The 24,407-nt window shown below is 44.3% G+C and overlaps 2 protein-coding genes and 3 pseudogenes across 4 annotated transcripts; 3 read left to right on the top strand and 2 right to left on the bottom strand.

Moving 5' to 3' along the window:
* Positions 1 to 3,835: 3,835 nt before the first annotated feature.
* On the bottom strand, positions 3,836 to 15,445 carry LOC136514301 (protein argonaute 1B-like; annotated as a pseudogene).
* On the top strand, positions 5,357 to 6,747 carry LOC136514303 (uncharacterized; annotated as a pseudogene).
* Positions 6,749 to 8,640, top strand: LOC136514302 (uncharacterized; annotated as a pseudogene).
* A 2,739-nt stretch (positions 15,446 to 18,184) lies between the features above and the next one.
* LOC136512246 (ras-related protein RABA2a-like) lies at positions 18,185 to 20,690 on the top strand. The gene is made up of 2 exons (XM_066506222.1): positions 18,185 to 18,593; positions 19,857 to 20,690. Exons 1-2 carry the CDS (start codon positions 18,426 to 18,428, stop codon positions 20,349 to 20,351), a joined length of 663 nt encoding a protein of 220 aa, XP_066362319.1. The 5' UTR covers positions 18,185 to 18,425; the 3' UTR covers positions 20,352 to 20,690.
* Positions 20,691 to 20,830: 140 nt separating this feature from the next.
* Positions 20,831 to 24,307, bottom strand: LOC136512534 (ras-related protein RABD2c-like). Of its 3 annotated transcripts, none has more exons than XM_066506500.1 (8): positions 23,971 to 24,307; positions 23,810 to 23,882; positions 23,655 to 23,702; positions 23,506 to 23,553; positions 22,821 to 22,932; positions 22,431 to 22,567; positions 21,941 to 22,044; positions 20,831 to 21,346 (listed from the first exon to the last, which is right to left on the bottom strand). In XM_066506500.1, the coding sequence occupies exons 1-8, from the start codon at positions 23,988 to 23,990 to the stop codon at positions 21,250 to 21,252; spliced, it is 639 nt and encodes a 212-aa protein (XP_066362597.1). In that variant the 5' UTR covers positions 23,991 to 24,307; the 3' UTR covers positions 20,831 to 21,249. The 3 variants fall into 3 exon arrangements, with proteins under 3 accessions (XP_066362597.1, XP_066362596.1, XP_066362595.1); XM_066506499.1 differs by having other exon boundaries at positions 20,834 to 21,346; positions 22,431 to 22,586; XM_066506498.1 differs by having other exon boundaries at positions 20,836 to 21,346; positions 22,431 to 22,586; positions 22,821 to 22,892.
* Positions 24,308 to 24,407: the final 100 nt, after the last annotated feature.

The raw sequence follows: 24,407 nt of genomic DNA, 5'->3' as shown, positions 1-24,407 counted from the left end.
CATATGCCCATTATTCTAGAAAACTAAGCAACGGAGAGTTACATGATAGAAGATGGTTAGTTTATTCAAAGAATGTTGACAAAGTATTTTGTTTCTGCCGTAAGATCTTCAAGTCTAGCACTAGCAAGAATCCGAGTGCCTTAGCAAATGATGGGTATAGAGATTGGAGGCATATTAGTTTGAAGCTTAAAGACCATGAAAATAGTGCCTAGCATAGTAGTAATATGAACAGTTGGAATGAATTGAGAGCTAGACTGCGGAAAAAGCAAACAATTGACAAAGAATTGCAGCAGCAAATAACAAAGGAGAAAGAACGTTTGAGGCTAGTTTTATTAAGAATAGTTGCAATTGTGAAATTTCTTGGCAAACGCGACTTGGCTTTTAGATGAAGCAGTGAGCAACTTTACAATGATAATAATGGCAATTTCTTAGCTTGTACCGAGATGATAGCAGAATTTGACTTCGTAATGCAAGACCACCTCATACGTATTCGGGACAAAGAAATTCATTATCATTATCTTAATCATAAAATTTAGAATGAATTGATTTCTCTTTTGGTTGCTGATATCACAAACACTATCATAAAGGTTGTTAAAGGGGCCAAGTATTTTTCCATTATTCTTGATTGCACCCCCGATGTGAGTCATCAAGAACAAATGACTTTGTTAGTTCGATGTGTTAATTTGTCTTATGCCCAAATAAAAATTGAGGAATATTTTTTGGGGTTCTTGAAGGTGGATGACACATCTGGTTTGGGGCTTTTTAATGTATTGGTTGAGGCTATGAACTCCTTCGGCCTTAATATTAATGATATAAGGGGTCAAGGCTATGACAATGGTTCTAACATGAAAGGAAAACACCAAGAGGTATAAAAAAGGTTAATTGATATCAATCCAAGAGCATTATATATGCCATGTGCTTGTCATAGTCTCAATCTTACTCTATGTGATATGGCAAAATCATGTGGTAAATCTGTTTCATTTTTTGGAATTGTTCAACGCATATATGTGCTATTTGCTGGTTCTACAAAAAGGTGGAATGTCTTGCTTAAACATGTTCCTAGTTTAACTGTGAAATCATTGTCCAATACTCGTCGGGAGAGTCGAATCAAAAGTGTTTCAGCAATAAGATATCAAGCTGCTAGTTAAGGTCAGCTTTATCTGAGTTACGTCATTCTCCTGATATTGAACCTAAGGATAAAAGTGATGCAAAAAAATTATTTGATGCCCTTGGCAACTTTGAGTTTATACTTGGTATCGTTATCTGGAATGATATTTTATTTGCCGTGAATAAAGTAAGCAAGAAGTTGCAGTCACCAGACATGTGCATTGACTCTACATTGCAGCAAATACAAGGTATGATGCAATACTTTGAGACAAACAGAAATGAGGGGTTTCCTTCTAGTCTGATTATCGCCAAAGGCATTGCATTTGACATGGGTGTAGAGGCATCATTTCCAGTAAAACGTCGTGCTACGAGGAAGAAACAATTTGACGAAAGTAATTGCCAAGAAGAAATTCTAGAACCTGGGAAGGCTTTTGAAGTCAAATATTTTCTTGCTATGGTTGATATGGCAAGAACTTCTTTAAAGAATAGATTTGAAGAACTCATGGAGTTTAAAGATATATTTGGTTTCTTAATGAGCTCAAGCACCCTAAAGTCATTAGATGATATTCAACTTGAAGAGTGCTGCACTAAATTTGCCAAAAAAAAATCGGTTATGGATCATCTAATGTTGAGGTACATGATCTTATTTCTGAATTGAAGATTTTGAAATTCACTTTGCAAGAAGGTGCAATGTCCGCTATGGAGATTTCCGAGCATGTCAGAGAGGTGGATTATTATCCAAATACTTCCATTGCTTATCGGATCTTATTTACCGTTCTTGTGACTGTCGCATCAGCTAAAAGAAGCTTTTCAAAGTTAAAATTATTAAAGAACTATTTGAGGTCAACAATGTCTCAAGAAAGGTTAAATGGTTTGACGACTTTATGCATCGAGAAGAAGTTATTGGATGAGATTGATATCAATAGTATAATCAATGATTTTGCATCTCGAAATGTTAGAAGAAATTGTTTAAGATAATGTCAAGTGCCAAGTAAGTAATTTAATATTACATCTGTCCATTTTATGAACTTTGAGATATTCTATATAAGTTTTTTTAGTGCATCGAATATTATTATCTAAATTGATGTGTATTTGTGAGACCATATATATATATATAGAGAGAGAGAGAGAGATATTTTTAGAAAGTGGACTATAGGCCTCTATATTAGTTCTCAATCTAGGCCTAGAAAAACTCAGTACCGGCGCTGCATATATTGATACGAGACGATCTAATTAAAACCCATCGATCAGTAGCTTGGCATCCAGCCAGAGGTGAGATCCATCATAAAGCACCTAACAAGATCCATCATAAAGCTAAGGTCTGCATACATGCATATAGCTAGCTGCTTCAAGAAAGAAACCAATGCAAAAAAAAAAAAAAAGATAGATTTTTTATAACTTGGGACTCTTGAGATTAGCCTCAAGCCATAGCACCATGACCATGACCGCATGCACGGATGGATCGCCTGGACCGGTGTGGCTGCGGCCTCGATCATCAACCGGTGCGGCCATGTCGCCGTGGGCCAGCTCGAGCGGGAAGGGGATGGCGGTGGCCGGCGCGGGTGCGATGGTAGTGGAGCGGACGGAGTCGTTGATCCGGGTGATGGCGTGGGCGAGGCGGACGCCACCCTTGGAGGCGCGGTGGCGGTGTTGCCCGCCGAGGCTCCTCAGACAGGGAGAGGTAGTGGATGGAGACTCGTGTGTGTGTGTTCGTACGTAGTAGGTCCCGCAACAGCCTCAGCCGATCATCATATCGGTTCTGTTGCTCTTGCTTTTTAGAAGCAAAATACAATAGCTAATAGCGTTTTTTTTTTACCACCTCTTTATGTTAGAATGGTTGCTTATTTCGTATAGTATAAAATATAGCTAACAGTGTATTGCCATCATTTTGTTTACCTCTTTATGTTACAACGGCTACTTGCTTTTTAGAAGAAGAAACAAATATCTAAGGTCAGCACCAATGTGGTGACTTCGTTGTCAATTAGGCTCGGACGTACATAGTTAAGAGTCAATCATCCATGAGAGGGGAAAAAATACAATTTCTGTAGGTTGTGACAGAGTACTTAACACCCTCACAGCTCACCTATACCCCAAGAATTTTCTCAAGCATATGTTTTTGTTACCTTGTGCTGGTGAAGCCCTAACAAGTGTATTGCCATCTCTTTTTTTTCTTTTCTTTCTTTCTTTTACCCCTATGCTAGAGCCAGGGTTGGTAATAGCGTGTTTGCTTTCTGCTCAACGTATTATACCAACTAGGCCGGCCAGTGACCGGCTCATACAACTGCTTGTTGTTTAGTTCACTAAATCTGAAGAATAAATCATATTAAATTGGAATGAAAGAAAAATAGAGGTAATAAGATAGTATTTATTTTGTTTGAATCGATTAAATACTGTTAGTTTTGTCATGTTAAGCCATATCTACTTTAAAATACTAATTATACCATAAAACATGCTTACTTGCTTTCTAATACGCTGCGTCACGGGAGAACTGGGAATTCCCCCTTTACTTTTGCATGGCAGGAGACAAGCTCATTGGTTTATGCAGTCATCCAAACGCACTCTTGAGGGCCTGTTCATATAGTGACCTGGCAGGCAGCAATCCAAATCAATCTGCCTGCGCCAGGCAGCTCCGCCCAGTCACAAACCCAAACAAGCCCTCGAAAGTTGAATCCCAGACCCAGACCCAGACCCAGACCAGGACACATGCGCGGAGCCTGGACACGGCACATGCGGGCAACCAAAATGCTATAAAGAGACGCAAGTGCTCACCAGCTAGGACCGACCAATCAGCACGTTTGCACACACGAGGCCTCCAATAGTGCAATCTAATCCACGACAAACCCGTCTTAAGAAGAGAGGCATACAAAGTTACCGCAACCAGTTTACAATACCATACATATAGTTCAATATAAAAGGTAGCTCCAATTCACAGCTCTGATTATTAACTTCGGCGGTGCATAACGGTGTGCCAGCATCAATCTTAGCAGTAGAACATGACGCGCTTCACATTTTCCTTGAGGGCAGGTAGTGGCCTCACAGCAACATTCCCAACACCAACACCAGCCCTGGTGTTGCGTGCCTCTGGTGGAGGGCCACGGCTTGGCGTAGCACCGCTCACCATAGACCCACTGTCAGTGGTATCCGGCTCCATGTAGAAGCGAGCTCGGAAGGCTGCCAGGTGAGCATAGTACGCAGGAGGTACTGCAAGCAATCCAAATAACAGTCAGCGTATGTTTCATAACATTACCAAACCACACTACATCAACGGTGGGTGGGTACCGGTGATCAAGAAATTAAACTCAATGGCCCTGTTTGGATCCAGGGGCTAGAGCTAGTTTGTGCTAGTTTGAGCTCAACTAACCCAAAAGTATTCAAACAGGAGGGCTAGAGTGAGTTATTTGCAACTAGCCCACCCCAAAAAACTATCCCCCAAAAGAGGTGATTATTTGGTATAGTTCTGGTGGGGCCCCCTGGAAACTCTTATTTTTTTTTATTACTCCACCCGCACCGGATCCTCGCGACTCCCATCCCCCCATCGCGACTCACGCCGCCACCGGTCCCAACCGCGCCGCCGCCGCTTCAATCCGCCAAAAGAGCAGCGCCGGCGGCCCCCCGAAGGCGGATCTCGATCGCCCGCGCCGCCTCCCTCCCTCCCGCCGCGCCCTTCCCCTCCGTCTCCAAGGCCGCCGCCGCCGTAAGCTCCGGCCACAGCAGGTCGCCTCCACCGGGCCACTTGCTGCGCAGGTGAGAGTGAGCCACGTCTCCGTACCTCCAGATCGGCCCCGCTCTGCTGTGCTCTAATCTAGAGAAGTTCGCCATCGACGGAGACGGATTCGACGACTTGTGGAGCTCGCAGCCGTCGGCGAGCGGCCCTGCCCGCGCCGGTCTCGACCTCAACTCGTAAGCGCCGACGGCGGAGGGGTTCCCGAGGCTTCAGTTGTACGGAGACTTCCTCCAGGGCGACGACGTCGAGCTCCTTCCTGGACGCAGCAGGGGCTCCGACCTCCCTCCCTATCGCCCACCGCGTGCCGAAGCAGGAGACTCGTGGGCGACTCCGGCGCCCCAGCATGCCCGACAACTGCTCTTTGGCGGCTCCTCGGCGGCAGTCGGTCGCGGAGGAGGAAACGGTGGCGGCTACACCGGCAGGTCGTCGTCGGGGGCAGGCGGTGGTGTTCGGCAGCGCGCGAACTCGGCCGCCGCAGCAGCCGGCCAGCGTCCCCAGCGCACCAACACGGCTTCCCGTGGCAGCGGTGGCCAGGGCGTACCGCTTCCCCGAGCACCGAGGGCACCGAGGAGTGGCGTCCGTGGGCAAGCATCCGGCTCCGGCGCTACCTTCGACATTGACGATGAAGCAATGGAGGATAACGTGGAGGAGTTAGCGAGCTCCGGCGGTCCCTCGGTGAGCCATGCCAGTCGAGCCCAATGGAATGATGCAAATAATGCTTGCTTGTTAGAATTGTGCATAGAGCAACGTAGAGCAGGAACGTATAATGGTTCACAAATGAGTGGTGAAGGGTACCAAGCCGTTGTCGATGGCTTACTTGCTAGAAGAAGGTTGGTGTACACCCGTGGACAAGTGAAGAACCAAATAGGCGTACTCAAAAACACCCTACGCTTTCTGGCGCTACTTGCAAACGCACACAGGGTTGGGGAGGAGACCAGATGGATCCATTGATGCAGATCATGAATTTCTGGCTAACTCACACAGAGGTACAATATTCCTAGCATATTTTTGTGCTCTACATATCTTAACTAGTATTAACTAGTATGCTTGGTTACTCTATGCTTGCTTCAAATTTGATCAATGCAAGTCGTTGCACATAGGAACTTATCACTGTCTTCTGTTTTACTTGGTTGTACATGCTGTTATCCTTTCGTTTGGACTGTCTTCTGTTTTACTTGGCTGTACATTAGTGAGTGTGAAGTGCAGCAACAGCTAGTGCGTGTGAAAAAAATGATGCTTGTGCTATGTTGTGGTGCCTGATTATACATCTTTATTGTAAGCAGCTGATATTCTCCTGTCATAACTAGTTTCTAATCAACTTTTGTGCTCTCATATCTTAACAGAAAAAACCATACTTAAAGAAGTTGCTGACGAGTCCTCCAGCAAACGAGGACTTGCTTGATGAACTGTTCAGTGGGTACACTGTGGATGGAACCACAGCCTTTGTGCCTGGTGATGATTATGGTGACAATGAGGGGCAAGATGCAAGGACTAGAAGATGAAGAAGAAGAAGAGTTTGCACAAACACCTACAAGTAGAAGCAGCCAGAGGAGCCAGAGGGGCAGAGGGTATTGAACAGCACTACAAGCACTTTGACCAGTCCAGTGAAGAGGAGCAAGAGCCCAATGGTGAAGATTGTGAAGGACATAGCCAGTACCTTCAAAGAATCTAGTCGCAGCCAACACTAAGCAAATCCAGAAACGTGCAAATGACAAGGCTGCATTTTCTGTCAAGAGGTGTCAGGAGCTGGCATTTGAGTGTGGCAGTTGAGAAAACCGTTGAATCTGTCTATGCTATGTCCAAGATGTTCGAAACAGAGTACCAAAGGGAGTTCTTCTGTGGCCAGTTAACTCCTGAGCTTAGGTTGGGTTACTTCAAGAAATGGTGCAGGGACAACAATTTGGAGTAGTTAGGATCTTTTGGGTCCATGTGTGTTGAACCTATCATCTATGTGTGAGGTGTTGAACTATTATATGTGCGTGTGAACTATTATCTGTGTGGTGTAATGATCCTTTATGCTATGTGTTGAACCTATTTAAATTAATCTATGAGCTGTGATGTCAAGTGTTGAAGTATTAATTTGTTGAATTAATTTACTTACCCTGGTTCAAGTTTTATGCTATGTGCTGATAGTTTGTTACATGTGTTGAAGCAGGAAGATGATCATGGCCCCATGATTGAGGAAGAAGAAGATGATGGAGGCAGCTCAAGTGAGGATGAAATTATATCCATGTGCCGCAACAATTTGGTGCAGCAACAAAATTTGATTCTGCCAGTTGGTTCCTATCTTGGGTATGTACTCTAATAACTACTTCCTGAAACTACCTAAGAGGGTCACTGGAGATTCTGGTTTGGATTGGGTGCATGAGACACTAGCCCGAGAAACCCAATGTTACAACATGTTTAGGGTTGAGAGACCTTTATTTTACAGGTTGCATAATACTTTGGTCCAGAGGTATGGGTTGAAGTCCACTAAAAAATGACATCTGTAGAGGCTCTTGCTATGTTTTTATGGATTGTTGGTGCACCACAATCAGTTAGACAGGTAATCGTTTTAGGGTCTCTGGAGACAGTAAGCAGGACATTTAACAGAGTTATGAGGTGCCTCCTTAGGTTAGCACATAACAACATTAAACCCAAGGACCCAACATTTCCAGAAGTGCACCCAAACTTAGAAAATCCAGCATTCTGGCCACACTTCAACGAGTGCATAGAAGCTATAGATGGGACACATGTGAAGGTTGTGGTGGATAAGAGTAAGAGAGTTCTATACTTGAACATGCACAATGAGACCAGTCAGAATGTGCTTGTTGTTTGTGATTTCGACATGAGATTTACCTTTGTGTTGTCGGGATGGCCTGGTTCAGCACATGACATGAGAGTTTTCAAAGATGCCATAACTACTCATCATCACAAATTTCCACATCCACCACCAGGTTTGCTACTTGAACTTCTTGCAAAAAATTTTATCCAATTACACTTGTTCATCTAAGTCTCATTGTGTGCCTTTGAAAATATGTAGGGAAGTATTATGTGGTTGATGCGGGGTACCCAAACCGGCCGGGCTACCTTTCACCATGCAGATGTACAAGGTACCATGTGGAGCAATGGCAAAACGGCCCGCCGCCACAAGGTATGAAAGAAACCTTCAACCATGCACATGCCAAAGTTAGGAATGTCATAGAGCGAACTTTTGGAGTGTTGAAGATGAAGTTTAGAATTTTGTTGAACATGCCACGATTTCCAGAGGAGAAGCAAACTAGAATTATTGTTGCTTATATGGCTCTTCATAATTTTATTCGAGAGAGCAGAATTGCGGATAGAGAATTTAATGCCTGTGATGTGGATGAAAATTATAACCCAATGCCTAGTTCTTCGGCATCAGCATGGCCAGAAGATGAACCTCTTGTTGAAGATGTCAACATGAATACCTTCCGTGATGAATTAGCTCATGCTTTGTTTCATGGAGTGTAATTTTTTTGTTTAGCTTGATTGAGGACTTGTAAGTTTGAGTGACACATCTCATATGTATGGACAAATTAAAATTTATTGTGATTTGGATGCTTGATTTGTAAAAATAATGTATTTGTATCATTTGTGTGCGGGAGGAGGCCACACAAGAGCCTGCCACACCAAATCCGGCTAGGAAAGATGGTTTAAATGAGCCAAATGATTAGAAAAGTACATTTATTGTTAATCTAACCCTTGCATCCAAACATCTCTTAGGGCTATAGTTAGTTCAAGGGCTAGTCTAGAGCTAGAAACTAGCTCTAACCTCTAGCCGAGCTAGAGTATCCAAACAGGGCCAATGTCAAGTCGGGCTTACCAATTGATACTGAGCGAGTGCACCTAGCATACCTGAAAAGGTTGATCTTGAGTTTAGAAATTGGTGCTTAGAAAGAGCTAAAAAACTAAGGGATAGAGCAGTAAAATGTTACGTGTAACACAGGTTGTTGGTGAGAGTTTGCAACCCATCAGCGGTAAATTTGTTTTCATCCCACAGAACATGATAATGGGCAGGGCGGCTTGTTCCCTGAAAGTAACCCAAAAGGAATTCCATCGTTAGTGTAGAATAAAACAAATAACTGAAATTCAGCGATGAGACAGGGAAACCAGACCTGAATGCCAGCATGGCTACAGAGGTAGAAATCAAATTCAGTTGGATGGCAGATCTTTGAGTCCACCACAGTACCTATTATTTCAGAAAAGTTTAAGGGCATACAGATATTTCAGAAAAGATGAGGGCATACAGATTATACAAGATAGCCTATTCCAAAAACACAAGCTAAGCCCAAAGTGTAACAAAAGGCACATCAAGAACTTACCAGGCAGTATGTTTCCACTTTTATCAACAGCACGTGGGTCATTGTGATTATTAGCAAACAACCTAGTGTGATGACGCTTCTGGACCACAACAAAAGTAACCGGAGGCTGGTAATCCGACTCCAATGATGCACAGGCCTATATCCATAGTTTCGCTAGGGTGGTCAGAGAAAAATAAAGGTGAAGACAGTTACCAAACTAATGCACTCAAATCAAGTTTACCCTTCTAATGGCATCAAGTTCATACAACAGAACTTGGTAGAACTGTCCCTCACTGACACCATCCCTGAAAGTGATAAAAGTGTTTAATATACAGGGAATCACAGTCAGAAAAGGTGCTCATGAAGGGATACAAACCTGTAGAATATGATCCTCTTTGGTTTCTGTCCAGTTGCCCGCCAGAAAGAAATGAGAAGTTCCCTGCACAATCAACAAAAGTTATGCGTCTGGAGGAATCCAAACACGTAGAAGTGAATGCATCTCATTTATCTTAATAAAGATCATACCTGACCATGCCACCAGAGACAGATCCCCTTTGGGGATCTTGATATACTTTGAAAAGATCCTGTATCAATTCTTGGCGATGGGCTTGAGCACTCACTAATCCTGCATACTTGGTAACCTCAGGCCAGTCCTGAGAAGCAACAACCTAGGAGGAAAATACAGTGAGAAAAAAAGAGAGTAAAAACTTCTACTGAAAAAGATAACATATCTTCTGGTATTTCTTTGCCACAATAGGGCTTCACTTACAGCTGCAATGGAAGGACTAGAATCTTCCCCAGGATGGGGATGGGTCACATCAGCACCAAAGATAATAGTTGGTACGTCACTGACAAGGGGGATTCTCCTTGTCAAAGCATCAACAAGTACCGTATTCCTTCCCCCAGCCTGAAAAGTACGATAACTGTAAGAGACGAATCGGTGTTAAAATCAAAGATTAGAAGAGTTAGTGCAATTACAAACCTTCACGTTTATTTTCAGGGCAACATTTGCAAGATACTGCTGCTTGTTCGCCTTGAAAACATGTTTAGTCAGACAGCATTGGGAGACCAATCCAAGATCAGTCTCACAGATCCTTTTGAGATCCCCTGAAGAATGAAAAGAATACTAATAGCAAAGTTTGTTCATTGAGCAAATGCTCGAGAGCCTTTCGGAAGAAAACATACCGTAAAGAGAACCATTATTGTCAGGCAGTATTACAATCAGCAAGTCAAGTTCTCGGCCCTGAGGCCTGAGTATGTTCATGGCATCTTGATAGCAGTCCCTTTAATGCTCTTTCAACATGTTCAGGCCTCGCATAGCAAGGGCGCAGCACAGGTTCAAGTGCAAAATCCTAAAAGAGATATGTGAAGAGCAAATAACACAAACGAAAATATATTGAAGTTCTGAGACACACACATACCATTCCTGATACTTGGCACATCAAAGCCAGTTCATGACAGAAACTCCTGGCAGCACCATCTTGCACATTTCGTGAGAAGTTAATGCATGCCCAGCTGCTAACTCTACCACCATTGACCATTTTCTACCGCAATAAAAAACATTAAAAACAATCATGAGAAAAGTTACAAAATGCTTAATGACTAATCAAGGGAAAACAAAAGGGAATAGGTTGAAAACCGATTTAAGTTTATGTTACAATAATGTTAAAGGCATAGGAGTAAATGGCCAATTTCAGTGGCGAGGTGGCATAAATATTAGTCACGAATTAACTACCAGGGTGATTGAAAACGGAGGCAAGACAAGAGCAAAATTTCAGGTAAACCAGACGCTCACAATAGAATTTGGCAAGTAAATCATGCAAAATTTCTGAAAATATTTTCCACGTAAAACTACACAAGCACATGTAATTGTTAGATAAGGGGATGGCAGAAACAATATGAAGTTGTCTACCGAACCCAGAAAATGGAACTTCACTAGTCATTAGCAGCTATCAAGCTTACATAAAGAATCTCATTAATGTATTGTTCATGCAATGATCAGACAATGGCTTGGAAGCATGCTATCATGCTTCAAGGGTGGGAGGCTGGCATCTATATCATGGTTGCAGGTCTAAGTTCATTTTTTTGTGTAAAATAAATATAACTGACTACACCTAAAGGAATTCACAGAGTGATTTTGTCTTGGCGGCGTAGTCATAACGAGGCATACCTTATTCATCATATTCCACTGGCCAACTCTTGGCCATACATCCCTCTCTCTGCCACTATCATGGTATTTCAGCTATTACACAGAAAGAAGAATATACCAGGACACCAGGTTAAAGTATGCCCAAATATACAAATCAACTGTTATGTGCTGTTAAACTTAAAGCAAGGTGAAACTCACTGACCTTTGGGGGAGGCAGAACACGAGCTTCAACGGATGCAAGACGCTCATCAATCCTTATACCAAATTCCTGGGCATAAGGATCCTCAGAGTAGGCATTGTGATGAACAGTCTGATCAAATAGGTAAGGCAAACAAGAGATTTAGAATCAGTCAGTTCATTGGTTTACTTTTGTGAAGGCAAAAGCTAATTAATTAAACAAAAGAAACAGAATATACCATGTCACTTAATCATTATATATGCAACGACAACAACAACAATGATAATATATATTATATAAATAATAACAACAATAATATATTATTATATACATTAATTTTGCACAAACAATTTATTCATCAAGCAACTTCATTTTATGAATGTTATACGTATAAATGCCACGCTAGTGCTACTGCTGCTGCAACTACTAGTACTACTATTCCTTAGTCAAACCAAGAAATATGATCACAATCACCTGCAAGATGTCTTTCTCACGCGTCATGGGGACGCTGGCAATGTCACCTTCAGTAGAGCAGTGATCTGTTTCTCATTAAGCCGTTTTGAGTAACGCTGTCCCTCAACTATCTTACAGACCTGGTATTTCAATGCCATAGGCAACTTATGAAAACATGCGGAAGCTGGATATGGCATTTAGAAATCATATGAATAGATAAACATAGTGCAATAATTAATACAGCGATTGCAATACAGCTGGCAGAAGACACTAACCTCCATAGGCAGATAATTTGGTCTTTGCTGATTGCCCACTTGCAAGCAAGGTAAAGTGGTGTGCTGAATACTGAAGCCATAAGTCTCCAGGAAGTATTGCACCACAGTCTTAACAGTACCATGATCATCAATAGGGAATCTATCATAGGAAAACCATTGAAATCCTGTAAGCGCATTATACCTTATGATATCAACTGATATAAGCTAAGAAACGTGCACGTACGATAACTCCCTTGTTGCCTGTGAAGTAAGGCCAGATATCCGATATTTCCTACGCATGTTTCCACGGTGTGTGACCTCGACTTTCACACCTCGTAGGGCTTTTTTAATCTATATGTACAAAGGAGAGCAAATGGAAAGAGATGAAGCATAAACCAAAGTTTCTATGAAGAAAGGTAGGGTAATAAATCAAACCTTCACACGATCAGAATCAGACAATGGTCTAACTGAGATATCTCTGTTAAGAAGCTGAGCAACAAATTCAATCACAGGGAGGGGCTCAATAAATGCAGTAGAGGACATATCTGCGAAAAAAGAAATCGAGCAAACTCAAATTTTCAGATAAGACCAAATAGTGATTCCACAAACTATGTCCAAAGGCATCATGATCTAGAATGTAGTGTATGTAGTGTGTTACCTAACTGTCATGATCATGTATCAAGTTTGAAAACTAGAAGGTAGGAAAACATGAAAACAATGGTATCTAACCAATATTCAGAGAAAGACCCATCTGTGTGGGCCTTATGCTTTGGTAGAAACCTCGCCAAGTTTCCAAACCATCACCAAGATGCTGACGTCTCCCTAAGTTGGGAGAATAAAATGATCTACCAACAGGACAATACCTATACAGGGAAATGCAAATTACAATGGAGATTTTGCCACAGAAAAAAAAAACTCTTACCGAAATACCATTCACTCAAAGATTACCTGGCAGTAGGCAATTCACGTAGCACAATGTCAAGTACTTGAAGAGCTTCTTGAGGAGCATCTGATTGCCTCCCAGCTAGAAACATAGCCAGATGGTGGAGATCAGCGCGAGCAGCAAATTTGATCACCACCCGAAATACCCTCTGGCGCCTTAAAACAGAAGGAATGTCAGTAGGAAATTTTGGATACGTTTTAAGCACAGAGACAACAGCACAGCGTTACCTTTGGCCTCCACCAAGACTGTCTTCCTCATCTTGCAGAGTAATTTCGAATGTCTTCGAAGTAAACGGCAATGCTCCAGCTGTATAAAGACTCTTCCTTCCATCGTATGCAGGCAGACGCCCATCCAAATGGGAGTGTCTATAAAGGTTTACAAGCTCTCCCATGACAGCACGATTGACCCCGCGTGAAATAACCTCAGGCGTTATTGATACCTGATGACAATAGGCTGATTATCAAAAATCTCATATAAAAACTATGGTGACGAATTATGTCATATTATTGGCTTACATCGTATTGGTGAAGGTCTTTATTAGGCAGCTCAGCAAAGAAATGATTTGCCTTCACGATGCACCTGGACCCATGCGTACCCTTGCCAGGGCGCAATGGGAATCTAACCGCTTTGCTTGACGCTGGTGCCACCTGACCAGCTTGGCTGGCTGAACTTTGGTCATGAATCGCAAGTTGCTGAAGCTGTTGCTGGACTTGTCCAGTGCTCACCTCGGCCTTCCTAGGCTGCGAGGACGAGCCAGCTCCCGGTGGTGATGGTGTTGCCACCACAGGGGCCTTGATGTTGGACATCTGGGGCTTGGTGCAGCTCGGGAACTGGTCTAGATGGACCTGAAGGAACACTTGGTCCAACACTACCTCCCACATGCCCGCCACGGTATGGCTGCGGCATTCCCCCTCTGGGACGCGGACCACCACGTCCCTGGTAGTCATGCGGTTGAGACCCAGGTGGTGGCCCAGCACCAGGATGCTGTGAAGGTGGGCCGCCACGGCCCTGGTATCCACCACGTCCCTGATAGCCACGCGGTTGAGACTCAGGCGGCCCGCCAGCAGGAAGCTGTGAAGGTGGACCGCCACGTCCCTGATATCCAGCACGTCCCTGGTAGCCACGCGGTTGATACTGAGGTGGCCCACCGCCTGGTTGCTGTGAAGGCGGCGCTCCACGGCCCTGATATCCACCGCGGCCCTGGTGTTGCCCTCCACCACTGGCACCCTGTTGAGTTGCCTGAGGACGCTGTGAGGAGCCCTGCCCAGGCGCTCCAGAAGCCTCCCCAGAACTCTCTCCAGGGACGGTTCTTTTCTTCCTCACCATGATAGACAGACACTGGCATAAGAGATACAACAAGACTGTGAGACTAAAAGATTCTAATGTATCTAATGTATATAAATAAAAAAAATTAACATCGAAATGAGGTGAAAAAAACAAACAGAAGACAGGGGCAGGTTACGTTTATATATATCACTCAATAAAGGAAATAAAAGGCCTAGCATGGGCACAGCATTTGCAAACTATTCAGCCTTGCATACACATACATCGTTTATCAACAAGACCAACCGCAACAGAATAAAACGATAGAATTAAATTTGCATAAGAAATTAACTATGCCAAGTGGATGGAGGATGACTGCGTGAAAACACATTGTTAGTAGCAAATGATGCATGCTATGTTAAACACACAAACAGCAGCGGGCAACATGCAAAAGTAAAACGAACTCGTCCCGTCACGGAAGATACTATTCTAGGACAAGTAATGTGGCGATGAGAGTCTGGGTTGTGGTTTGTGGCTACTGATCTGATGTTACGCTTCCCTCTCATACCATGTAACAACAGATTGGAATAGTAACCTACCAGGATGGACGGGTAGATCAACGATTCACAGGAGGAGGCAACAGCGCAACTAGGGAAAGGCCTGAACGGAACGGTTGGGATCGGCAGAACGAGACGGGATAGATCCCATCCAATCCACGGGCAAATTAACCCTACCTCCCTACCTCCTCTCTCTCTATGGAGGTCATGCAGCAACGGCGGCGCGGCGCACGAGAGAGAGGGGAACCCAAAAATAACCGTACGAAAGCGACGGACAGACAGATCTATCTACAAGTAAGTAGGAACGGAGCAGCGGAGGAGGGAAGGGCGATGCCGATACCGGAGCAAGACGGGCGGCGCGGTGGCGAAGGAAACCCTAGCCTAGCCCTGGGGGGCTCCAATCCTCCAACTCCTCCGCTAAGCGCGCTTTGCTTTGCTTTGCGGCCGCCCCAGCGCTCGTGCTCCTCTCTCTCTCTCTCTCTGTTTGTTGGTTGCCTGCCTTCGAGGGGAAGGAAAGGCAGGGAAGTGGCCGAGTGAAAAAGATGACGCGACGCCACTGGGTGGGGCCCGCGTGTGTGTGTGTGTGCGCGCGCGCGACAGAGCGAGATCACGACGAGGAGGACTGGCTCTTTGTAGGCCTCATTGCCCGGCCCCTGATGCCTACGCCCTACGGCCCGCAAGCAGCTTTTCTTTTTCTTTTTTTTCCACTTTCCCTTCTCCTTATTAGAATGGACAATATCATGCGCCGTGGATGGTTCGCTAAACGAGATAAAACACAAACAAACTCCTTTTGTAAGACACGCATGCAAGCCGATTTCTATAGGCGCTTTGATCATCGCATGTGCCATTCTTTTATCTTCCAATACGCCCGTTCTAGCCTGCGGACACACACATCGGATTGATCCCAGCAACTATACTAGGTCGCTCAGGCTGCCACGGACAAAAAAAACGCAGCGAGGATCACACTTACTTGTTCAAAAACCAAGAGGTTTACGAGCAAATCACCGAAGGATAACCAACGTGCTTACGTGACGAAGAACCAACGTGCTTACGTGATGAAGAACCGCTAGTTTCCAGACAAACTAGCAAAAGAACCGTCAAAGCTCTCGCCCGAGAAGGACCACGTGGGGGCAAGGACGTCGTCGGGTTGCCTTAAGTCGGCCAACAAGACTAGAGCGCCATCCTTGGTCGTCGGATCAAGCGATGAACAACAATATGGGATTGGAATATGACATAAAGGAGTTGTAGATGTAAAAGACGATTGGATTGTTGGATACCCCAATCGGCCATGTACCCCCTATTTTACAGGGAGTAGGGGTGGTCTTATCCCATTGAAAAATCAATGTGGCACTATCGTTGTGTCGCTTTGTAGATTTTTTCTTATATCGTACCAAAACTGGTATGGGGCCTAATTGAAATGAGGCCCAATTTAAATGTCAACAGGTTTATTTTGGTAGGACTCTAGCTTCCCCTCACACGATTATGTCTAAGCTCATTTAGAGAAATAGTTATTTTATATGGAGCTGAGATCCTTTTTAAAAAGCATTTGCCACCAATAACTTATCTTATTTTATTTCATGGAATGTATAGAGGAGGTACGGTCAAATGTCAATTTGTAGTATGATTATTTGGAGTGAACAAAAATTAATGGTGCATAAATTAAATTTAAACGATAAATAATGGTTCCTTTGAAGTAGAGCAATGTTTACAAAAGTAATTATGACATAGCATTTAACCATACCTCCAAACATACATGATCATGAATTGGCTTTGCAATGTCTTCATCGAATTTATCCATAAACCAATCAGTGCAATAGTTTATTTATGTCAAAAAATACAGTAAGTTATAATAAGATAAAAAAAAGGTGGACCAGCCCACCCTCCTTCCAATATGCATAACCTCGAAAAGAAAATAAAACAAACAAAACAAAACAATAACAACTAAGGTCATGGGCGCAAGAGTTGATGGAGTGACATGGGACGCGGTAAAACCAGATGTATATTTTCTTACCGGATTATATGGGGATTTTAGTTGAGGTAGACCTAAAGAGACCATTATAATATGTTATATTATAGAATCCAATAGGGAAAAAGGAAAAATTGGTAAATCGATGTATATTTTTTAAGTCGCTGAAAAGTTACACGTTGGGTCTCTCCATCGTTTCTAATATCTCGCCCTTGAAAATCAAATATAATATTATAAAGCACACACATAGAAAAAAAATAAATGAAACGCATTCATTCCAGTCTCCGCACACATAGTTTTACCAATAGAACAACACTCGGATGCTATACTTGCTTTCTAAAAACTCAAGTTGTTATGTTCCAACACTCAGATATGTGGCCCTTTGCTTTCTCGCAGCCCGTAAGCGAAGGATGCCGACATCTTACATTTGGAAAGGCTAGGTGTTGACGTCGTCGACCTTGGAGCTGTGGCGCCGCGATCGCACTCCTTGTCGACATAGACATATCACCTAAGTGCGAAGTCACACGACTCACTGAAGGCAGAAGACGGCGACGCGGAGGTCCGCTGACCATGCGGAGGATGACGACGCCATCCTCCTCATGGACATATGGCTTGAGCTTGTCAGAGAGGAAGCTTCAAGGTGTAGTAGGCTAGTAGTTACGTGGAGGGTTGGGCACCGTGGTGACGGGAGAAGCAAGAAAACCTACAGGAGAAGTCGCCCTTCACGACGTATCTTTCGACACGTGTTCACTGATTTTTTTCTAAGGGCGTCTTTGGCAAGGCTCCTGTCCAAGCGGCTCCGGCTTCCGTGTGTTACTGTGCTACACTGTGGCACTAGCAAAAACATCTTTGGTTCATTCTGTTTTTGCCCATCAAACCGACGGAGGCAACGGAGCTGCGTTTATCGAGCTCCTTTGGTTCCTGTGCTATAGTGCACGACATTGTCGGAGGCGGTGAGGGTCCGGCCAAACGGGCCCTAGGTGCGAAAAGATTAGGATAAAAAAGTTATTGGAGATAGTTTTTATATACTATACTAAAATGCATTAAGATTATGACGTTTCCTCAGGCTTAGCTTTTACTTCTCTTGCTGCTAGTAACCCCAGCGTACTCTGTAATGGTGTCGTGGCTTTATAAAAGCAGAGTTAATTCTCGATTAAAAAATATGTATTAAGATTTTGGAAACTATGAAAGATACAGCTATATAAGCAATTGAATTAACGGCAGGGCGGGGGCAGTTGACCATGGAGCAGGAGACAGACATGTTAGCGGGCCGCGCGCTGGAGCGGAGAGCAGGGGCCCGAGGGAGGTCCTTTTTCCTTGCCGCAACCGCAAGCAGCAGACAGCAGACAGCAGACAGCAGACAGCAGAGTGAGGGGAGTGGGGTGGGATCCAGTGCAGCCAGCCGCCTAGGCTTCACATCACAGCCGCACAGGTCCCCTCCTCTCTGACTGAGATCGGAGGAGGAAGAAGAGGGAGAGCGAGAGAGCAAGGGGAGCGGAGGAAGCGGGCGTGGAAGGAAATTAAGGAATGGCTGGTCGGCGCGCGGAGGAGGAGTACGACTACCTGCTGAAGGTGGTGCTGATCGGGGACTCGGGCGTCGGCAAGTCCAACCTCCTCTCCCGATTCACCCGCAACGAGTTCTGCCTCGAGTCCAAGTCCACCATCGGCGTCGAGTTCGCCACACGAACACTTCATGTCAGTCACTCAGTCCCCTCTTCCCTTCGTCTCTATTGTTCTACTACTACTGCATCATATATTCGGATCAGATCTCCGATGATCCTCTCCTCTCTATACATCGTCAGACAGATCCAGCCTCCTTCCATTCCCGTTAAAGGTCCTGTTTTTTTTTATTATTAACAATTTATCGACCAATTAGCATCTATTACTAAACTGGCTGCTTCCTTGCCTGTAATTCGTTCGTTCGTCTATTCCATCACACTGTCAGCTACCTAGCTTGCTGGATGCTGGATCTGCGCGCGCTACCTTTCCAATTCATGACTCATTCTTCTCACTTCTCACCATCCATCCATCCATTCCGTAGCTACCTCAACTCAACACTCAGTTGATACATAACATACATACATACATACATCAACCAAATTAAAAGGCAAACAGTTGGGGGCAAGCTAAAAAAGTTACTGTCTTTCCTGCTAAGCAAATCAACGAGTGGCCTCGATTGAATTCAAGTCGCACTGCACATGGGATGGGTGGTAGCAGATCCGCACGTAAGTCGTCTCCGCCTCCGCCGGTGCCGCACGTGCTCATCTCATCCCATTACTATGTGCATGATGGATGATGATTCATGTCAGTATCATATAATAGTCATCGTCAACCAGCACCACCACTACCGCTAGTGGGGTACACTATTTTACTTGTGGATAAACGTTAGCTTCAACATAACCAGTGTCGCTGTCAGCTCCGTAAGCAAGTGGCAACTGTGATCTGTGCTGTGCCCCTAGTGCAGAGTTAGCTAACTACCCTCCTGCCCAACGACCCTCCATGCCCACCAGCCATAGAATGAGTATGGGCAGGTGCCTACCACACCACACTGAGCTCAGCTGTTTTATCTTGCTTGCTTGCTGTGTTGCCTGAGACTGGAAGACTTCCTGCTGTAAGCATCAGCAAGCTACTCATTGTGGAAACTACACCTCTTGTACAGCAACATTCTCAGTTAACCATATCTGTTCACCTGCTGAATTTTTCCTTCAGCTGCAGCCTCCAGATCAAGACCCTTTCCGAATTAAGGGCGCATTCTGCATTTTTCAGACAGTTGCCAGTTAGTGGACCTGATATAACTAACCTAATCTGCTTCCCCAGTTGTTCCTAAAAAAAGTTCTGTATATATCTAATTTTGCCTGTCTTGCCCTCTATCGCAATCTTTTCTGTCAATGTGTAAGCAGTCCAACTACAGACACTAATCCTCCAGTCCCTCACCTGTGCAACTTGGTAATATTGTAGGTTGAGGGCAAGATCATCAAGGCGCAGATCTGGGACACAGCAGGCCAAGAGCGGTACCGAGCAATCACAAGCGCCTACTACCGCGGGGCGCTCGGCGCGGTCCTGGTCTACGACGTGAGCAAGCCCACCACCTTCGAGAACATCAGCCGGTGGCTCAAGGAGCTGCGCGACCACGCCGACTCCAACATCAGAATCATGCTCGTCGGCAACAAGACCGACCTGAGGCACCTCCGAGCTGTCGCCACCGACGACGCGCAGAGCTTCGCCGAGGCAGAAGGCCTGTCCTACATCGAGACGTCCGCGCTGGAGGCGATCAACGTGGAGGAGGCGTTCCAGCTGATCCTGGGCGACATTTACCGGGCCATCAGCAAGAAGCCTGTGGCGTCGGATGAGGCTGAGCAGGGCGCTGCTGGAGGCGTCAAGGAAGGTAAGACCATCAATGTGGCGACGGGTGGTGATGCCGCTGCTGAGAAGAAGCAATGCTGCTCAGCTTAGAACCCATGGTGATCTCGTTCAGTGGCGTATGTGTTGTTGTGATGGTTCTTTTTTCTTAAAAAAAATCCCCTCGTCTGTACCACGCTAAAGCATAGGTCTAAGGACCGGTCCATTCTCGCATGGGCGACAGTGCCGTTGTGTAGGGTGGGGCAGAGGTTCGGGGGTTTTCTAGGCCTGCGTGAAGGGTATTCTTTTTAATGCAATGCCTGGGGTGGTCATACCCTCGCAGGTCCAGTTTTTTTTTCTTTTCTTTCAGGTCCAAAGTTTGTTGATTCATTTTGTCAGATAGTACCTTCGTTGGACCTCATGTTCACATATATTCTCTAAAGCAAGCAGTTATATATGATTATACCATCACCAAGTCAATTGTCTTCTAGTACCAACATGCCTACATATATTCTCTAATTGCATTCTCTAATTGAGATCTGCATTCCAAAATTCAAGTACAGAATTGTCTGAAGACACTGAGAGGCTCCGGCTGACAAAAAGATGAGGTAGATGACCTTAATCATCATGTTCAACAATCAAAACAACCAGCACTTTACACCGGTTATCATTCAATTAACTGCTAATTTAAAGATTGACTGATGGTACATTTTGCTAGGTTATACAAACTGTGGCAATTAATGCTGATCTGTATAAGCCAGAACTCACCATATATCATGCAATCAACTGCAGGTTTTAAGATTAACTGATGGTACACTTTGCTAGGTATAATAATACTGGCAATTTATGCTAATCTGTATAAAGATGAATAACTGACGCTGAAATGACACGCTTATAGTATCTTAGTATCCTCCGTTCCACCCAGTGCCTCCTCCAATATAATCTTGATTGGACAACATTCTGCGGCATCCATCTAACCACAAGCCAAATTTAAGTGCCCCCTGAACCCTGACTATGATGAGCAGCAGCTGCTCTTCTGCTGTATTGGCTGCCCTTTCATGTGAACATGGACGGTGGGTCTCCTCTCCACGGTTGGTTGGGTTGCCATCCTGCAGCAGTAGCACGGCATCAATAGTAATTTCAATCAGTCAGGACGCTCGGTCTAAAATCCAACTCAGAACAGCACAAAAAGACATTATATCACCTATACAACTGTCACATGGGGAGCATGCACACTCCATATTACTAGAGCACCGAAAAGAAACATAAAGCCACATCAATTGCACAACAACCCACCTACATCACTTGGGAAAGCTAACATTAATGTCAAGAGGATATCCTGAATTTTTTACCTAAAGAATTCGAAGTTTTAAAGCTTGAGTCTCAAGTAGTTTGAAAGGAAATCTACATGTGAATTTGTGGGAAAAGCTTCATCATCTGGCAGGCTCGCATATATGAATAATGTAACTTCACCCAAGAAAATATGTAATCAAGTAACGAGTGGAAGAGCAAAAATGCAAGCACTCAGTTGTGCATAATTTTCCTCCAAAGAAAGTGCATCAAGAAGCAGTAACAAATCACCAACAGAGTTTTATGTAGCTTGCATTTCTGCGCCATGCAGAAACTTCAGTAATTTACGGTGCTGAGTGTAGCAGATAAATGGGAACAAAATGGCTTCTAAAAAAGTTTACTTTTTTCCATACCTTTTCTTGATTTCTGATGACATGGTTAGGAAAGCTTCCTCCACGTTGATGGATTCCTTTGCACTTGTCTCAATAAAGGGAATTCCTAACGAATCTGCAAAAGCCTGCAATTGATTTGATTGTCAGGTTTAGGAAGAACATATAAACATGTACATCTAATTATCTATCAAGAATAAAACAGAATCGTAGTGATCACTTTCATTTTTTTTATCGAACACGGAATAGAGCTATGTATCATTGCATCAAGAAGAATGTATGAATACAACACACTCACACCACACCCACCCACCCGTACACACCCTCAGTTAAGCATACACGCCTTTGGATAAAAACAAATCATTGTACTTTCATAACAAACAGAGATTGCATTCTTCCCTTCGTTGTGTTAATTCTTGTTTGCTACTTGTAAAAGTTGTCTTAGTTAGCTGTTACCCAGCATCACAAATACGGCTAGTGTTTTAAAGAGCAAGATAAGAAAAAGGATCTTTACCTTCGCCTTTTCAGTGTCAACAACCTTACTGTCAACCAAATCACACTTGTTCCCAACTAGCAGCTTGCAAACGTTGTCACTGGCATACCTATCACTCTCACTCAGCCACTGCTTGATGTTATTGAAGCTCTCCATGTCTGTCACATCATACACGATCTGAGAAGAGCAATGCACAATATTACAAGTCCATACCAAGATTGGCACATTGTGTAAGGTCAAAAAGGACAATTAACTACTTCAGTTCAATAACTAAAAAGAGTGAACTGCAAATCTATTCAAGCCATCCTAGCTCGCTGTATTACATTGAATAAGTGAAACAGGAAAGCAGAAAATGATTGTGTGTAAATACAGATCAGCGCGAGCTGCAAATGACGAGTTAAGAGGAATTACAATGATTCCATGAGCTCCTCGGTAGTAACTGCTTGTAATTGTCCTGAACCTTTCCTGGCCTGCTGTGTCCCACTGAACAGGAAACACCGACACCATTATCAGCAACTGGTGTCTGAACAAACATGAGTATATTTTGTAAAGCAATGTGTGAGCTAACACATCAGTGTCACCAAATAATTAGTAATCAGTACCCCAATTTCCAATTTCTAGATGCAATCCATCATGAGCAATCTAAGTACTGAAGCTATCTGATGTAAATCATTAGTATTTAGAAATCTCCTACAAAGAAAAATCAGGTAAATTACGCGCCATAGTTCTAAGATTTCCTATCCATCACAGCCCTACAAACACATTATCCCCACTTTATTATGGCCTGATGTTATTCCTACATCCAAATTGTGTTTGAACAAATTTTGCGCAGGATAATAAGTGAAGGCACGGCAGAATGCATCAAATTGTGTTTGAACAATTCCTACATTCAAATTGCATTTGAACAAATTACGCACAGGATAACAAGTAAAGGCATGACAGAACGCATCAAGTTGCGTTTGAAAAATGCTTCGAGGCAATTGACTATGATCTAGTATGATGTATAAAACCACATATTTCTGATACCACAGGACATGAATGAATCCAATTGTCCTATGGCAAAAATAAATAAAAGGGTGTGAATGAATGAGCTTACAATCTGTAGCTTGACAGTCTTTCCATCAAGGTCGACAGTGCGGATTTTCTGAAAAGCAGGGCATGATCGCAGTAAGTTGATGATCCAGGAATAATGAGTAGAGGCGTAGAGCAGTATATAGTAAGGACAAAGAGAGAGGGTGTACTGACGAAATCAACGCCGATGGTACTGATGTAGGTGTCAACGAACGAATCATCCTGTGTATACATGGATCAAAATCAAAGGAAGCCGCTTTTGTCAGGAGCAGAAGCAATCGCGTACGGCGTACCCAATCAGTAATTTGCAGGAACGAGGGGAAGCTTACAGCGAATCGTAGGAGGAGGCAGGACTTGCCGACGGAGGAGTCGCCGATGAGGAGCAGCTTGAAGAGGTAGTCGCTGCAACAGGAGGCGAACTGTTTATGTATCCCAGGCACAGCAAAGTAAAGAAGAGAAAGAGTTGGATGGCGGAGAAGGCGGGACTTACTACTCGATGCCGCTGGCCATGGCGGCCTCGATTCGACGACGATGATGATGGAGTTTCGATGTGGGAGACGAAGAAGGGGAGGGGAGGGGTGATTGAGTTTGACACAACACAAGTGCGGAAGAAAGAAGGCAGGGACTCGGGGAGAACTGAGAAGCAAAGGAAAGGGGGCAAGTCTGCAGCTTTTCTTCCTCCGCTCGCCACGGCCACGGGTCGTCGGACGTCGGGTCAGCGGAGCTGGCCAAGTTAGGGCCGTTCTGGTTACGGCAGTGGCGCCGGCACCACCCGCACCCGCCGCACCCGCACAGGGGAGGGACCGGACGACCTCGGCGTCGGCTGCTGTGCCTCCTGCACAATCCAATGGGAGTGAAGACGAGATTATTTACATATTTACCATCCTTACGAGGTGAGTGGTATAAAAAATACCATGGTAGTGACTC

Source organism: Miscanthus floridulus, chromosome 16 (assembly GCF_019320115.1).
Source record: "Miscanthus floridulus cultivar M001 chromosome 16, ASM1932011v1, whole genome shotgun sequence".
NCBI lineage: Eukaryota > Viridiplantae > Streptophyta > Magnoliopsida > Poales > Poaceae > Miscanthus > Miscanthus floridulus.
This window is presented reverse-complemented; position numbering and strand designations above follow the sequence as displayed.